At 71.5% G+C, this 16,128-nt stretch overlaps 3 protein-coding genes across 3 annotated transcripts; 1 reads left to right on the top strand and 2 right to left on the bottom strand.

The window, feature by feature from the left end:
- Window positions 1-628: 628 nt before the first annotated feature.
- APBB1 (amyloid beta precursor protein binding family B member 1) lies at window positions 629-7,499 on the top strand. The gene is made up of 14 exons (XM_059840271.1): window positions 629-770; window positions 1,267-1,920; window positions 2,328-2,506; window positions 2,769-2,825; window positions 2,901-3,001; window positions 3,333-3,369; window positions 3,674-3,811; window positions 4,034-4,158; window positions 4,809-4,923; window positions 5,536-5,620; window positions 6,101-6,184; window positions 6,302-6,423; window positions 6,862-7,038; window positions 7,106-7,499. Exons 2-14 carry the CDS (start codon window positions 1,401-1,403, stop codon window positions 7,271-7,273), a joined length of 1,908 nt encoding a protein of 635 aa, XP_059696254.1. The 5' UTR covers window positions 629-770; window positions 1,267-1,400; the 3' UTR covers window positions 7,274-7,499.
- Window positions 7,500-7,895: 396 nt separating this feature from the next.
- SMPD1 (sphingomyelin phosphodiesterase 1) lies at window positions 7,896-11,997 on the bottom strand. The gene is made up of 6 exons (XM_059840272.1): window positions 11,746-11,997; window positions 10,144-10,922; window positions 9,434-9,605; window positions 9,278-9,354; window positions 8,715-8,860; window positions 7,896-8,642 (listed from the first exon to the last, which is right to left on the bottom strand). The coding sequence occupies exons 1-6, from the start codon at window positions 11,980-11,982 to the stop codon at window positions 8,227-8,229; spliced, it is 1,827 nt and encodes a 608-aa protein (XP_059696255.1). The 5' UTR covers window positions 11,983-11,997; the 3' UTR covers window positions 7,896-8,226.
- A 532-nt stretch (window positions 11,998-12,529) lies between these two features.
- On the bottom strand, window positions 12,530-15,998 carry CCKBR (cholecystokinin B receptor). The gene is made up of 5 exons (XM_059840406.1): window positions 15,762-15,998; window positions 14,606-14,857; window positions 14,034-14,289; window positions 13,837-13,964; window positions 12,530-13,522 (listed from the first exon to the last, which is right to left on the bottom strand). Exons 1-5 carry the CDS (start codon window positions 15,910-15,912, stop codon window positions 13,005-13,007), a joined length of 1,305 nt encoding a protein of 434 aa, XP_059696389.1. The 5' UTR covers window positions 15,913-15,998; the 3' UTR covers window positions 12,530-13,004.
- Window positions 15,999-16,128: the final 130 nt, after the last annotated feature.

The raw sequence follows: 16,128 nt of genomic DNA, 5'->3' as shown, positions 1-16,128 counted from the left end.
TCTGGAGTCCCCATGCCACATCCAAGGAACAGCTGGAGGTGGCACTTGGACCCCTGGCCTGGGGACAAGGTGAGGATCAGTTACAGGCCGGACTCAGCCTTGCAGGTCTCATCAAACCGAGTGGCTGCGATCCTGTACTGGGGACCGGACTGGTGTCCACGGGGTGCAGGGACCTCGCACACCCCGTGTCACCATCGCTGCTCCCGGCCGGACCCCCCGGCCACCGCGGGGCTGCGCCTCTGGGGCTGCTAAAAGCCGGGAGCCTCGAGACACTCCCGGTCCAGCCGGGGGTTTGAAGGGTTCCGGGGGCACAGCAGCCGCAGGGAGTCCCGGTGCTGCCCCGGCCCCGTCCCGGTACCGGTGTGGGGGCAGCGGGGCGGAAACCGGCGGTGCCGGTGCCTTGGGGGATGCCGCTAGGGCTAACGGGGGGCTCAGCTGGGCTGAACTGGTCCGTGGCACCAGAACAGTGGGGCGGGCACGGGCAGTGTCGGGGTCACCGGCCTGGGGGTATCACCGGGGGCGCAGGTCCCCCGTTCCGCACAGGGCCGGATCGAGCTGCCCGCCGCCGGCAAGGCCTGGGACTCCCGGTCCCGGGGGGTACTCGGGGGTCTCCGGTGGTACGTGCCGGCCAGGGCCCGGAGAGCCGCCGGTGGTCCCGGCCGGTGCCGGTGCCGGAGGCGGCGCTGTCCCCCCGCCGTCCGGAAGCGGAAGTGACGCGGCCCCGAGCCCCCACCCTCCCCCCGCGACCCCCGGCAGCGGAGCCGCCGCAGGTACCGGCAATGGGGCAGAGAACGGGGGGGGGCACGGGCGGCCCCGCTGCGCTGCGGGAACGGGTGGGGCCGGAGGGGCCGAGCCCCGCGCAGACCCCCGAGGGCCGGGCCGGGGGAGCGGAGAGGTCCGTAGGTGCGGGGTCCCGGTGGGATCCCCCTGGTAGGGCCGCGGGGCGATTGCGGAGGGACCCCGGGCCGGGGGAGCGGCGGGGTCACCCCGGGGGCTGCGGTCGCGGAGGGGACGGCGGGGGGAGCCGGGGCCGTGCGGCGGGGGCCGTGCGGGTTGCGGGGCCGAGGGGGATGCTGTGCCGGGGGGTCCCCGCGTCCCGGGGACGGCGCGGAGGGATGCCGAGTCGGGGACGGGAGAGGGCTTCCTTGCCGGGGAAGGCTGCCCGGGGCCGGGAGAGGGCTGCGAGGGGATGCCGAGTCCTTGGGAGGAGCCGGGGCCGCGGAGCGTCCGTGCCTGGGGTCCCCGCGCTACCCCCGCTCCCCACAGGCCCGATGGACGCGGAGGCGCCCCGGGGGCTGTAGGACCCCCCCGCCTGCCCACCCCAGCACCGGCAGCTGCGGCCGGGCCGGGCCGGGCTCCCGCCGCGCCGGGGGTCCCGCCGGTCCCCGCGTCCTCGCGCCATGTCGGGGGCCCTGAGCAAGCGCAGCGACCTGGCCAACGACAACCGGTGCCCGGGGCTGAGCCTGGGGCTGGCCGCGGCCCCCGACCCCCGCACCGGCCCCGGGGGGGCCCCGGCCGAGGAGCTGCCCGGCGCTGGCTGGGCCAAGGCCGGGCAGGACCAGAACCGCAACGAGCTCGAGCCGGGGCCGGGGCGCTCCCCCGGGGCGCACGGCGAGTCCCCCGGGGCGCTGGAGCCGGGGGTCCGGGCCCGCAATGCCCGGAACGCCGCCGGGGACCCGCGGGCCCTGCTGATCGGCGCCTCGGAGGAGGAGGAGGAGGATGAAGATGAGGAGGAGGACGAGGAGGAGGAGGACGGGGCCGGGGTGTCCCCGCCGGCTCTGGGCGCGGAGCGGGGCCTGCGGGAGCCCCCGGGGCGCAGCGCCAGCCGCCTCTTCGGGGGGCCCGGCCCCGGCAGCGATGAGGACTCGAGCTGGGCCACGCTGAGCCAGGGCAGCCCCGGCAGCTCCCCCGATGAGCCAGGTGGGCACCGCTGGAGCCCCTGTGACTTGTGGCTGCCCCGCGGAGCCCCACGGTGAGCTCTCGCTGTCCCACAGCTGCCCCATGGAGGCTTCTGACACTCTCTGGCTGCTCGCAGAGCCCGATGGCTGCCCCACCTGCTCCTTCCTGCCATGCCCCCATGCTTCTCTCAGCTCCACATCTCCCCTGGTCCCTGGCTGTGTGCCCACTTCTGCACTCCCAGCCCCCCGGGTCCCATTCCTGGTCCCTGGTCCCCCATCCCCTGGGCACAGTTCTGTGTCCCCAGCCCGCACGGGTTCCATGCCCCCCTTTGCCCCCGTGTCCCTGTGGAGCCCCCGTGGGGCATCCCCGTGTCCCTGGCACGGGGGGCTGTGCGGGGCCGGGCTGAGCCCTCTGCCCCTGCCCTGCAGAGTCGCTGTGGCCGTGTGGCGCGGGGGCACACGGGGACCTGCCCCCCGGCTGGCTGCGGGTGCAGGACACCTCGGGCACCTACTACTGGCATGTCCCCACCGGGACCACCCAGTGGGAGCCCCCCGGCGGGCCACACGAGACCCCGTCCGACGGCAGCACCCCCACCGAAGGGCCCACCGTGAGTCGGGACTAAGAGGGCTGGGCTTGGACTGGGAGGTGGCTGTGCAGCCCCTGAGGGGCCACGGGGGTGGCTGTAGGGCACGGGGTGGCTGGGGGATGCTGGTGCCGTGGTTGTGGGGGGTGCAGGGCACCCGTGGTTGGGCATGGGCTGCTCTTGGAGGTTACCATGGGGCTCCCATAGTGTGCTGTGGGGTGACTGGGGGGAACCACGGGGCATTGGGGGGCTGCCCTATGTGGCACCCTGACCCAGACCCCTGCAGCTTTCCTGGACGAGCTTTGCCCCGGCTGAGACCTTCAATGATGGGCGCTTGTGGAAGGTGAGAGGGGGTAGTGGATGGGAAAGGGTGGGGGGTCAGTGCCTCCCCAACCCCACAGAGCCCCCATGCCCCTAGGACCCCACGGCTGAGGAGGAGGAGGAGGAAGAAGAAGATGAGGAGCCAGGAGTGTCAGACCTGGAGATGCTGTCACCAGGCCCAGGATCACCAGGAGAGGGGTGCGGTGGGGGGCACAGGGACTGGGGGGACACATGGGCAGGGATGTGGGACACTGGGTGACAGGTGAGAGAGGGTGTCTGGTGTGAAGTGGGAGCTGAGGGAGCAGGGACCCAGGTGTGGGGCAGGGAAATGGGGTCTCAGGATGGATTGGGGCATTCCCAGGATCTCACGGCAGGGGTTTGGGGGGGAAAGTCCAAGGTACTCAGAGTGCAATGACCCAGGTGTGGGATGTGGGGGATCCCAGAGGGCTCTCAGGGGCAGGGTTTGGGGGTGGAGAGGCCCCAGAGTGTCAGGGTGCAGTCAGTGATGCCCGCACCTTTCCCCTTGCAGCATGGCCGTGGGCGAGGAGGATGTGCTGGACTCCAAGGTAGGGCCAGTCTCTCCTGACCCTGCCCGCCCGCAGGGCCCCTTCCCCACTCCCGTGGGGTCTGGTCCGCTGCTGGGGGCCGAGGCACCCAACGCAGGGATGCTCCAGGCTGTCACCTGCAGGGGCGGGGCCTGGGCCACGCCCTGCGTGGGGCCCGCCCTGCCCCGGGGCTGCGCAGATCGGGCAGTGCGGGGCCGGGTTACTGCTGGGCAGACGAGGCTCTGCACCGCCCCCCTGCCCCCTCGCCCCTCACCATCCCTGCCCCACACATCCCTGCTGACTGCCGTTCCCCCGTTGCCCCCAGGGCCTCCCGGTGCGCTCCCTGGGCTGGGTGCAGCTGCGGGAGGAGGAGCTGGGTCCCGGCCGCAGCAGCAGCGCCGTCAGCGCCTGCATCCGGCAGCTCTCGGGGCCCCGCGAGGGCCCCCCCGGCACCTGGGGGGAGGTGAGTGACCCCAGACCCCTGTGCCCCCACACCCGCTGTGCTGCCCCCCGGCCCCTGGGAGTTGGTGAGTGACCCCAGACCCCTGTGCCCCCACACCCTCTGTGCTGCCCCCCGGCCCCTGGGGGGAGGTGAGTGACCCCAGACCCCTGTGCCCCCACACCCTCTGTGCTGCCCCCCTGGCACCTGGGGGGAGGTGAGTGACCCCAGACCCCTGTGCCCCAGGCGCGGGCGCTGCTGCTGCTGGAGGAGCGCACGCTGAAGCTGGTGGACCCGCAGGACCGGGCGCTGCTGCACGCGCAGCCCGTGGGCGCCATCCGCGTGTGGGGCGTGGGGCGGCACGGCAGCAGGTGGGGCTGGGCACGGGGTGCGCTGTGTGCAGCACCGTGGGGTGGCACTGGTGGCCCGTGGGGAGGGCACGCATGGGGCTCTGGTGTCTGCAGGGGACTGGTACACGTGGGCTGGGGATCCTGTGCACGTCGGGTGCAGGGGTGGGGGGATCTGGGTGTGCGGGACCCCCACGGGGCCTGGAGGTCCCACACAGTGTGGGGTGGGGGCTGTGGAATGCCATGTATGGGGGCTGGGGATGAGGGCATCGGGGTGTGGAGGGGGCCGTGGGGCTGGGGTCCCCATGTGGGTGAGGTGTGGGGCTGTGGGGACCACGTGTGCGCAGGGCTGGGAGCTCCCACGTGCGGTTGTGGTCCCATGGGTTGGGCAGGTGGGGGCCGTGGGGTCCCAACGCTGAGCCCCTCCAGCAGAGAAGGGTGTGTGGCAGGATCAGATCTGACCCTCAGGGTTGTGGGGTGTCCTGGGGCTGGGGAGGAGGGGGGCCCGTGTCCCCCCCGGCACCCCCTAACCCTGCTCTGTCCCACTGTGCTGCCGGGGACACAGGGAGAGGTATGGCTCCAACCTGCCCCCAGACCCCCAGTGCCCCCAGTCCCAGCTTGGACTGGGTGGGGAGGGCACTGGGGTGGTCCTGAGCGTGCCCCCTCCCACCTAGGGACTTTGCATACGTGGCCCGGGACCCCCTGACGCAGGTGCTGAAGTGCCACGTGTTCCGCTGCGAGGGGCCCGCCAGCGCCATCGCTGCCGGGCTGCACCGGGTCTGTGCTCAGGTGAGACCCCCAGGCCTCCCTCACACCGCCCCCCTAGCCTGCACCATGTCTGTGCCTAAGTGAGACCCCCTAAAACTCACCCGGGACTCCCTGCACTGGCTGGCACTGCTTCTGTGTCCAGGTAAAACTCCCCCAACCCTCTGCTGGGCTTCCCCCCAAACTGCCACCTTGGCCTGAGTTGCATCTCTGCCTAGATGAGACCCCCACAAAGCCCCTGAGAACCCCCCACCTGGCCTGCACCAGGTCTGGGCCCAGGTGAGACACCTCCAGGAGCCCCCAGGCCCAGGTAACCCACCCCAAATTCCCCTTCCTTGGTCTGCACCACGCCTGTGCCCAGGTGAGACCCTCAGACACCCGCCAGGACTTGCCCTAGCCTGTACATCTGCACACAGGTGAGACCTCAGGCCCCTCCAGCCAGCCCCTAGGGGTGAACCCCTGCCCACCTCAGTGTCCCCAGAGCCCCGCCACAGGGCACCGGAGCCAGGGGTCCCTAGGGGTGCCCAGGGTGTGGCAGCCAGGAGGGCTGGGGGTGCCCCTTGTGTGACATCTGGGGGACTGTGTGTCACCATGGGGGTCCCTGGAGGTCACAGTGGTGTCACATCTGTCCCCCAGCTGACGGCAGAGCGGCGAAGTGCCCGGGCAGCAGGCAACAGCCTGGGGACAGAGCCCCCCCGGCTGGGGGAGCCTCCCCTGCAGGGTACGGGGTTAGGGGGTACCTGTGAGAGAACTGGGGGGCTCTGGGGGTACCCTGGAGGGCACTGGGAGTCTGGGGGCAACTAGGAAGGCAGAGTTCTGCAAGGGGACAGGGCGACTGCTGGGGAGGGGCCTTGTGGGTCTGGAGGTTGCATTCATTGGGGAAGGGCAGTGGGAAGGGCGGGTGGCTTTTAGGGAGATTTGGGGGGTGTCTGACAATGTCGCCCACCACAGTAGGGCTCCCAGCCCCCAAGAGCAAGGCAGTGCAATTGGGGGTGTTGGGAGTTCTGGGGGTGCTCTGGGGGGTCTTGAAGGGCTCTGGGGAGGTCTGCCATGTCCCCCCCACACTGGAGTGCCCAGCATCCAAGAGGTCTTGGGGGATGCTGGGTGAGCCCTGAGGGCTGGGGAGGGGTTCTGGAGGGATGTTGGGGCTCTAGGGTGTTTTGGGGGGCTCTGGGGGTGTCTGACAGTGCCTCCCCCACAGTGGAGTTTCCAGCCCCCAAGAGTGAGGTGGTTCAACGCTTCCCTGTGTGTTACCTAGGCTGTGTCCCCGTGGCCAAGCCAGTGGGTGAGTGGGGGACTCAAGGGGAAGGGGGGAGTCTCGGGGGGCTCCTCTGGCCCACGTGCAGCAGCTGTGGGGTGAGGGCACCCCCAGGGTTGCCCTGAGCCTCCCTGTGCCCCCCAGGCATGGACGTGATCAACGCGGCGCTGGAGGCGGCGCTGGCCCCTGGCTCAGGGGAGCCCCCTACGCCCACCCCGGTGGTGGTCAGTGTGGCCCCTGCCACCCTCACCATTGCTCACCGCCAGGTGTGTGCCTTCCCGGACCCCCTGCCCTGGCACCCCCACTCACACCCACCCTCACCGTCACCAGGTGCATCCATCCCCACCTTGTACCACCACCCTGGCCTAGGGGAGCTGTGGTGATGCCCTGTCACTCTGGGGAGATGTGTTGGCCCCCATCCTCACTGGTGACCTCTTCCTGTTCTGGGGTCTGAGTGACCCTGTCATGTGCCAGAGGGGCTGCAGAGACCCATCCTTGTACCAGGGATGGGTTGGGTACCACCATGGCTCCTCCCATGGTGTCCCCATCCCACCACATCCCGCGGGGCCTCGGGGGATCCCCCCCACCCTTCCTGGGGTGACACCCCATTTGCCCTGCTGACTCCGTCCCCATGCTGGGGGTGTCTCCGTGGCCCCCTGCCCACCCTGGTGCCCCTGGTGACCCGGTGTCCCCCGTGTCCCCAGACAGAGGCGGTGCTGTGCGAGTGCCGTGTGCGCTTCCTGTCCTTCATGGGGGTGGGACGCGACGTCCGCGCCTTCGCCTTCATCATGGCCAGCGCCCCCGGCACCTTCCGCTGCCACATGGTGTGGTGTGAGCCCAACGCCGCGGGGCTCAGCGAGGCGCTGCAGGCCGCCTGCGTGGTGAGTGCCGCCCCTGCCCCCCCCGGGCTGCCCCCGGCCCCGCTGACCCCCGGCTCCCTCCCCGCAGCTCCGCTACCAGAAGTGCCTGGATGCGCGGCCCCAGGCCTCCAGCTCCTGCCTGCCCGCGCCCCCGGCCGACTCGGTGGCGCGGCGGGTGGGCTCCTCCGTGCGCCGGGGGGTGCAGACCCTCCTGGGGACCCTCAAACCGCGGCGGGGAGGGGCGCAGACCCCGTGAGCGGGGCGAGGGCATGGAGGGCGTGTGGCTGGGCGAGGCAGCGTCAGGGGGCAGGACCAAGGACCCAACGCTCCAGAGCACGGAGTTACCCCGGGTGTCGGGTCAGGGGTCCTGCCCCCACCGCTGCCCACACGGTGGGTCGTGCCCCCCACAGGGTCCCCAATGCATGTGGCGTAACGAGGGTCTGTGTTGTACTAAATCATTAATTAATAAACCCATTCCACCAGCCCGGCTTGGCTCTGCATGTGGCCTCACACACACAGGGAGGAGCAGCAAGAGGAGGAGGGTGTTGTGTCTGGTTTGGGTCTTCTTAGGATGTCACAGGTGAAAAGAAACACTGGGGTCCATGCACACCTTATTAGGGGAGCGATGGGAGTACAGGGATCACGGGCTGATTCCAGTTGTGATCCCAGTGGGTGAGAATTAGGACAAGGAGGCGGGGATGGTGGGGCCCCAGCATCCCTGATTTGGGTCTCCCTAAGTTGTGGCTGAGAATTGCAGTGAGGAAGATGAAGGACAGTGGAGTCCATCACACTTCTACTGGGGGGTGATGGGAGCATGAGGACTATGTGCTGATCCTGGTCGCAGTTCTGGTCCTGGTGGACAGGATTAGGAGGGGTGGTGGTGTCCATTGTGCCTTTATTGTGTAACTGGTGGGACATGGGGACCATGTGCCAATCCCGACCTCACTCCCAGTGACCTTGTACTGATCCTGCTCCTGCTGTGACCTGTGCTGGCTACAGTCCTGCTCCCTGTGTAACCGTGTGCCTGCCCTGCTTCCAGTGAGACCACTCCTGACCCTGGTCCTGGTGTCACCACAACCCAGGGGCTCCCGGTGTGACCATGTCCCAGGGGCTCCTGGTGTGACCAAATCCTGGGAGCTCCTGATATGGCCACATCCCGGGAGCTCGCGGTGTCCCCGTGTCCCAGCCCCTGCTGCTGCCAGCCCCGGCTCAGCAGAGCCGCCGCTGCTGCCAGAGCTCCTGGATGCGCGGGAAGGGCAGCGCGGGGCGCAGGGGCCGGCAGAGCGCGGGGTCGGCGGCGCGGCCGGAGCGCAGGGCGCAGAGCAGGGCGGCCTTGCAGGGCCCGCCGCAGGGCTCGCGGGGCGGGTGCCCCTTGTGCAGGTGGAACCAGAAGAGCTGGAAGAGGGGCTCATCGTCCTGCATGCGCCGCACCAGGCGGTCCCAGTCGGCCGGGAAGGCGGCGGGCAGCCCGTAGGCCTCACGCGCGCCATAGAGCCGCCGCCAGCGCGGGGCGGTGCCCGGGGGTGCTGCGTTGGCCTCTGTCAGGTTGAGGATGAAGGTCTCGTGGTCCAGGACTGCGTGGGAGCTCCCGGGGTAGGAGCCGGCCACCTCGTAGACGCGGTACCCTGCAGCGGGAGGGACGGTCAGCGCCGGGGAGGGGGGCTGTGGGGGACACGCGGCGGGGGCTCGGGGCGCACCGGGATTGAGGTTGATGTAGGTGGTGACACTCGGTGCGATGAAGGCGATGGACACAGGACGTGACAACGTCTCCTCATCGTAGAACAACTCGAACTCGTCCAGGTGTGTGTGCCCAAAGAACTGCGCCGCGATGGTGCCCTCGAACCTGCCAGCGTGGGTGAGCTGGGGGGGCATCCCTAGACCCCCACCCTGGAACCCCAACCCTGGCCCTCGGGTGCAGCATGTGGGGTGGGGGTCCAGGTTACATGGGCTGGGGGTCTGGCACAGGGGGCAGGCAGTCTGGTGCACGGGATGGCACACAGAGAGAGAGCCCAGGGTGTGGGGTGGAGTCTGGTGCAGAGGTCCAGCATGTGTAGGCGCAGAGGCCTGTTGTGTAGGGCAGGGGAACCATTGTGGGATGGGAGTTCAGGGTGTGGAGCCAGGCTCTGGCTTGTGGGGTGGGGGTCGAGGGCACACGGACAGGGGTCCAGCACACGGGGATGGAGGCCAGGGCACGAAATGTGGGTCTGGCATGTGGGGTGGGGCACACGGTGCGGGGTCTGGGCAGGGGTCAGGCACTGACCTGCTGACGATGCGGTAGTAGTTCCAGCTCCAGCTGCGCAGACAGTGGGCTGGGGGGATGTGCCCGATGATGTGCACCTGTGGGCAGGGAGTCAGGGCTGGGCATTTGCCCAGGGCCCACCGAGACCCCCCCATGTCCCCCAGAACCCCCCCACACCTTCTCCCCATCACGCTCAGCATCTGCCAGGACCCCCATGAGCCACTGGAGCTGCCCTGCAGGGTCAGTGGCGTTGATGAGAAGCCAGAAGTTGGCCTGGGAGCAGAAGTTCATGTTGAGGGAGACGAGGCGCAGCCCAGGCCAGACCTGTGCTGTGTAGAACCCACCAGCCCTGTGTGGAAAAGGGGGAGTCAGTGCTGAGTCCCCTGAGTCACAGACCCTGCATCCATCCCATGGACCCCCAGCTCTCTGCCACCCACACTGCCCACCTGCCTACAGCCCTCAGCCTGGAGCCCCTGTTATCCCACAGCCCTCTCCGTACCCCAGCCAGCCATGACCCCCTCCTTGCACCTCTTCCCCCCGTGAAGCTGAGACATCTGCACCAAGCCCCAGCTAGCCTGGTACGCCCACTGCCCCTCCAGCATGGAGACCACACGGTGTTGTCCTGCTAGTCCTGAGGCCCCAGTATTCCAGAGTCCCTTGCTCTGAGCCCCCAGCCTGTGCTACTGCAGCTCCCAGAACACCTGACAGCCCAGAGGCCCCCAGTCTGGAGCCTCCCAGCCTGTGTCCTCTGATCCTGGTACCCAAATGCCACAGACCCAGGCCCCCAGTAGCCCAGAACCGCCCCCTCTGTGCCCTCCCACCCCCAAGGCACAAACACCCCCCTCCCCGGACCCTGTGCAGAGGGAGACCCCCGGCCCGGTGCCCACCGCAGGGTGTGCAGGGCGGCGGGGGGCAGCCAGTGCTGCCAGGCCTCGGCCATGGCATCGTAGAGCCACGCTGCCGAGCGGTTGCCCCGCACGTAGGGCGGCGGGAAGGCGTTCACCGGCGTGGCCTCGTGGTTGCCCACGGCGGGGAAGACGCGCAGCGGGCCCAGGCGGGCGCGCAGCAGGGCCGTCACCGTGCGCAGCGCCCGCAGCTGGTCCCCGCGGCTCTGCTGCCACACGTCGTGCGCGGGGATGTCCCCGGTCCAGTACGCCGCCACGAAGCCGCCGGTGCCGTTGCCGGTGCCGTTGGGCAGCTGGGCCAGCAGCGCGTCGATGGTGTGCAGGGGAAGGTCGCACTTGCCGTAGGAGCCCCAGAAGCCCGCGGCCCCCGGGCCCTCGCCGGGCCCCCCGCGGCAGCACAGCGGGTCGGGGCAGGCGGCGGCGCTGCCCGGAGCGTACTGCCGGTCCCAGTGCAGGTCCGTGAGGAAGAGGATGCGGGCGGTGGGCGCTCCGGGCGGCGGCGGCGCGGGCGGCTGCACCGGCGGCTTGGGGGCGGCGGGCAGGGACAGGTTCCAGTCGCCCAGGATGTCCCAGTGGCCGCAGCGGGGTCCCAGCAGGAGCCCGCAGGCCTCGGGCGGGCGCAGCACGGAGCGGGCCCAGGCGGCCACCACGTCGCCCTGGAAGAGCTGCACGGCCTGGCGGCACACGGGCGGCCGCGCCAGCCGCAGCTCCTGGCACAGCCGCGACGCCACACGCCCCACGCGGGCCACGTTCGGCTCCAGCTGCGGGGGAAGGACACTGGGATGGGCACGGCACCCCAGGGAGGGGCACGGCACCGCCGGCAGGGGCACGGCACCCCCGGGATGGGCACGGCACCGCCGGGAGGGGCACGGCACCCCCGGCAGGAGCACGGCACCCCCGGCAGGGGCACGGCACCGCCGGGAGGGGCACGGCACCGCCGCGATGGGCACGGCACCCCCGGGATGGGCACGGCACCCCCGGCAGGGGCACGGCACCCCCGGCAGGGGCACGGCACCCCCGGCAGGGGCACGGCACCCCAGCTGCCATCAGTGTGCCGCACCCAGCAGCTCTCCGGGACGGCCCCCGGCTGCTGTCACTGTCCCACACTCCTCGGCCCACTCAGCTGGATATCCCGAGGCCAGAAGGGACCCACACGGTCCTCCAGCCTCTCTGGTCCCCAGCCCGGTGCTTTCCTCCCTCCGTTCCTGTCCCTGCCCCAGCCTGTCCCGGTTCCTGTTCCTGTCCCAGCCCGTCCCCGCTCCCCCGCCCGTCCCCGCTGCTCTTTCAGCCGTCCCATCCTGTCACTCTCCCCGTCCCCGCCCGTCCCTGTCCCCATTCCCAACCCGGTCTCGTGCCTGTCACAAGCCCCGACCTGTCCTGGCCTGTCCCGGCCCCGGCCCGTCACGAGGGACTGGCCCGGCCTGTCCCTGTTCCTGTCCCGTCCCGCCCTGTCCCCGCTGTCCCCGTTCCTGTCGCCCCCGCTCTTTTCGTCCTGGTGTCCACCTATCCCCGGGCCTGGCCCGGTGTTCCGGTGTCCCCCCGGTGCCCTCCGCGTCCCGGCACTCCCCGACCTCCCGTGCCCACCTGCAGCGCCAGGTCCAGCGCCCCGAAGAGCACCCGGCAGGCCGGGCACGACACGTTCCGCCAGCCCCAGCGCGGCGCCGCCGCCGCCAGCTGCTCCTCGGGGCCGGGCGGCGACCCCGCCGACACCGGCAGCGCCAGCAGCGCCAGCGCCAGGGCCAGGGCCAGGGCCAGGGCCAGCGGTGGCACCGGTGGGCACGGTGGCCGCGGTGGCAGCGGGGCCCGAGCCCCGGCGGCCATGGCCGAGGGAGGGGCGGGGCTGGCTCGGGGGCGGGGCTGAGCGCCGCCATTTATGGGTGAGGGGCGGGGCAAAGACGCAACGGGGGGGCCAAGGTCGGGGCAGGGCCCGCCCCCGGCGCCATGGCCGAGAGCGCCGGAGGCGTGGCCGCCAGGGGGCGTGATCACCAGGGCGGGGACCGTATGCAAATGAAGGAGCCGGGCCCAGTAAGGCGCGCGAGGCACGGTGGGAGATGGAGTCCTGGGGCCGGCGGCGCTCCCTTGGGCTCCTCTCCACTGTGTGCGGCCACCCCCCGTACGGTCACCCCCTCCCTCCGGGGCGGCACTGGGTGCACCGGGCCCGGGGATGCCATCCCCAGCTGCTGCCGCCGCCGGGCTCAGCAGTTCCTGCAGCGGAGGGTCCCAGCCCGCAGCCCCCCGAGTTTCGCGCGGTGCCGACCCCACGTCCCGCCCGGTTCTGCCCCGCGGTGCCGACCCCACGTCCCGCCCGGTTCTGCCCCGCGGAGTCTCCGTGCCGGCAGGGCAGGAGCGCTGGGAGCAGCGGCGCAGGTGGGCACGGGGTCAGTTTATTGTGACCGTAGCCGGGGGGCAGCGCGGGGAGACCCCGGGCTGAGCTGGGCTGGGTGCCTCGCCCTCCCTCAGCCTCCCCCTGCCCGGCCCCAAGGCTCCTCCCGCCCGCCCCTCGCCCCCACCCAGCCGGGTCACGGGGCCGCTGGGATGGAGCCGGGGGTGCTGGGCGAGCGTGTCCCGGAGGGCGGGCGAGCGGCTGAGGGTGCAGCGGAGGGGGGCACGGGGGTGCTGGCAGGGCAGGGGTTCATGCTCGGAGGGATCCTGCTGGGGGTGTCCAGCTCGGGGGGGGCAGGCACTGGTGTTAGGGGGCCTAAGGGGGACTAGCTCGGGGGTGCCAGGCTGCTGAGGATGTTGTAGCTGAGCTTGGAGAGAGAAGTGTTGGCCGTGGGGAGCCCGTGGGGGTCCCGCTCGCGGGGCCCCAGGCACCGGTGTTGGGGGGCTCGGGGGGTTCCGGCTCAGGGGGGTCCCAGGCTGCTGACGGTGGTGTAGCTGAACTTGGAGAGCGAGGCGCTGGCCAAGGGCGGCTCGTCCTCGGGCGGGCGGCGGGGGCAGGCGCGGCGGCAGCCCCAGCCCGCGCAGGTGGCCCCGAAGGCCTTGCGGAAGCGGCGGTTCATGAAGCAGTAGATGAGGGGGTTGGCGCAGGCCGAGGTGTAGGACAGCAGGTGGATGAAGGCGATGGGCGTGCCCGAGAGCGCCCGCTGCGCTGCCCGCGGGGCGAAGGCTCGCCAGGTGTTGGCGGCGAAGATGGGCAGCCAGCAGAGGAAGAACATGGCCACGATGACCACCAGCATGCGGATCACGCGCCGCTTGGCTGCCAGCTGCGCCCCCGAGCTGTTGATGCGGGCCCGGTCCTGCTGCGCGGCCGCCCCCAGCGCCCGCAGCTCCAGCGCCGCGCCCGGACGGGACAGCTGCAGGTAGCAGCCGTCACCCTCGTCGCAGCTGGGCGCCGGGTCCCCCCCAGTGCCACGCTGGGCTGTGGAGTGAGGGGGCATGGTCATGGCCACGGCGCTGCAGGGACACGCTGTGCCCCAACACCGCGGGAGCGTCCTCCAGGAGGATAGGACGGGGTGCAGGGGACACAGAAATGGCCATGGCACCTCGGGGACACGCTGCACCCCGAGGCTACAAGGAGGTCCCCGGGAAAAAGGGGTGTCCCTGAGGAGCACACCACTGTGGGGAGCAGGGGTGAGGGCTCAGCCCTGCCTCTCCTGCTGGGGTGGGCACTCTGCCCACACAGGAGTCACGCCAGGTGTCACCCCCAGTGTCACCCCCGCCCCACCCCCTCACCTGCCACCTCCCTCTTGACGTCCAGCTCGAAGCGGATGCCCCGGTAGAGCTCGCGGGAGATGAGCCCGTACGCCACCGTCATCACCACGCCCGGGATGAAGAACAGCACGAGGAGCAGCAGGACGTACCTGGGACAGGTGGGCCCGGTGACCCGGCGTCCCCTGGGGGCCCTGCTCCCCCTCCGTGCCCGGACTCACCAGAGCTGCCGGACGCGCTCGCTGGGCCAGTGGTGCGTGCACTGCGCGGGCGGCGGGCGCGGCGCGGCGGGACGCGTGCTGCTGTACACGGCGTAGGGCAGCATCAGCAGCGCCGCCAGCGCCCAGGTGCCCGCGATGACGCGGCACGCGTGGGACCGCGTCTGCCAGGCGCGCGACTGCAGCGGGTTGCAGATGGCACTGTAGCGCTCGATGGCGATGGCCACCAGGCTGAAGGTGGACACGGCCACCGAGACCCCTGCGGGCAGCGGGGGTGTCGGTGGGCACGGTGTGAGGCTGCAGGCCCCCACCTCCTCCCAGAGCCCCCCTGTGCTGCGTTCCGTGTGCTCAGGAGGTGGGGATAACACCCCAGGTATCCACGGGGTAGGGATGAGCCCCCTCCCTGTGCCCCCAGTACCGACAAGGCAGGGATGAGGCCCCCCCCACCGTGCCCCACCCCACCCAGGAGAGGGGACAAGCCCCCATATGCCCCACCCCACCCATGGGAAAGGACGAGCCCCCGTGTGCTCCACCCCACCCAGGAGAGGGGACAAGCCCCGCGTGTCCCACCCTACCCATGAGGTAGGCCACGAGCTTGCAGACGACGTCGCCGAAGATGAAGGCGCCCATGAGGCCGGGCAGCAGGGTGAAGGGCATGCAGCACAGCGCCAGGAGCAGGTCGCTCAGGGCCAGGGACAGCAGGAAGCAGTTGGTGACGGTGCGCAGCCGCCGGTTCAGCGCCAGCACTGCCACCACCAGCGCGTTGCCCCCGACGCTCAGCACGAAGATCAGCACGTAGAGCACCACGCGCACCGCCACGTCCAGCTCTGCGGGCACGGCGCTGCACTGGCACCCCGGAGGCACCACGAGGGCACCCCGGTGGCACCCAGGTGGCACCCTAGAGGCACTGTGAAAGCACTCCCGAGGCTGACACAGAGACACCCCCATGGCACCCCGAGGGTAGCTCGGTGGCCCCCCAGACGCGTTCTGAGGGCACCCCAAAGGCGCCCAAGCATAGGCCCAGGCACCGGGGCTCCGGCGTGACCGGCGAGGGCTCGGTGGAGACCCATCAGATGAGTGCATCGTTTCCCCCCCGTGTGGCAGCCGCCGGAATTTGGGGTGAACCCCACGCTCCTCGGCTCAGTTCTACGAAGCTGAGGGACCCTCATGTATGTGGGTGTGCCCATCCTGCCCGCCCTCCGCCTCGGTGCTGAGCCACGGCTCCCCCGGCGGCGCGGGGACCGGGCACGTCCTGCCCGGAGAGCGGAGTGACAGCCGGAGCAGGGGCCCCAGCCGGGGGTGGGATGGGGCCGTCCCGGTCGAGGGTCCGACTGGAGGTCCCGGCCCCGGCAGAGGGGCAGGGGTGCGGGGCGGGCGCTGGCTGTGTCCGTGGCGTCCCTGTCAGAGTCCCCTCCGCCCTCCTGCTGCCACCGGCACAGCCCGGCGCGCTCCCCCCGACAGCGCAGAGATCCGCATCGGAACCACTGGGCAGTGCCGGGGCCACCGAGCCCGCGGGGATCGCGGACGATGGGTGCCGAGTGATGAGGGGCACGGCGGGGACGGAGCGGCACGGCTCGGGGACCGGGAGAACGGGAGCGCAGGGCGGCGGGCGCCGCGGCGGCACGGCGGGACGAAGCGGGGTGCCGGCGTGCCGGGGAGCGCGGGGCCGGGCACGAAGGGGGGGTCCCTTCCCGGGTCCATCCCGCTCCTTCCCCCCGTCCCCGCTCTCACCTCTGGGCGCCGGGGGCCCGCGGAGGCCCCTGCGGAGGAGGTCGCAGAGCGAGCCGTTGGTCCCGTTGCCGGTGCCGGGTCCGTTCCCGGTGCCGTTCCCGGAGCGGCAGAGCATCTCCTGCAGCGACTCGTTGAGGGGCCGGGGGTCCATGGCAGGGACCCCCCGCCCCTCCCGCAGGAGGCACCGGGAAGGAGCAGGCACCGGGAGGCTCCGGGAGGGACGAGGCTCCGATCCGCTCGGAGCCGCCGGTGGATAAGCGGGGGCGGCGCCCAGCGCGGGGCGGGCCGGGGGCGGGGGGCGGTGGCGGCGGCGGGGGGAGCCCAGGGGGTGCCGGGGGGCGCGGGGGAGGCGGGAACAGTGGGAGCC

This window comes from Haemorhous mexicanus, chromosome 2, assembly GCF_027477595.1.
Source record: "Haemorhous mexicanus isolate bHaeMex1 chromosome 2, bHaeMex1.pri, whole genome shotgun sequence".
NCBI lineage: Eukaryota > Metazoa > Chordata > Aves > Passeriformes > Fringillidae > Haemorhous > Haemorhous mexicanus.
This window is presented reverse-complemented; position numbering and strand designations above follow the sequence as displayed.

Coding starts and splice junctions, on each gene's coding strand:
- APBB1 (XM_059840271.1), top strand. CDS start 1,401: ATGTCGGGGGCCCTGAGCAAGCGCAGCGACCTGGCCAACGACAACCGG. Junction 3,812..4,033: donor CCCCCGGCACCTGGGGGGAG/GTGAGTGACCCC, acceptor CCTGTGCCCCAG/GCGCGGGCGCTGCTGCTGCT. Junction 4,924..5,535: donor TGCACCGGGTCTGTGCTCAG/GTGAGACCCCCA, acceptor TCTGTCCCCCAG/CTGACGGCAGAGCGGCGAAG.
- SMPD1 (XM_059840272.1), bottom strand. CDS start 11,982: ATGGCCGCCGGGGCTCGGGCCCCGCTGCCACCGCGGCCACCGTGCCCA. Junction 10,923..11,745: donor CGCTGGACCTGGCGCTGCAG/GTGGGCACGGGA, acceptor CTTCCCCCGCAG/CTGGAGCCGAACGTGGCCCG. Junction 8,643..8,714: donor CTACATCAACCTCAATCCCG/GTGCGCCCCGAG, acceptor CTCCCGCTGCAG/GGTACCGCGTCTACGAGGTG.
- CCKBR (XM_059840406.1), bottom strand. CDS start 15,912: ATGGACCCCCGGCCCCTCAACGAGTCGCTGCAGGAGATGCTCTGCCGC. Junction 14,290..14,605: donor GCTCGTGGCCTACCTCATGG/GTAGGGTGGGAC, acceptor CGCTGCCCGCAG/GGGTCTCGGTGGCCGTGTCC. Junction 13,965..14,033: donor GAGCGCGTCCGGCAGCTCTG/GTGAGTCCGGGC, acceptor CACCTGTCCCAG/GTACGTCCTGCTGCTCCTCG.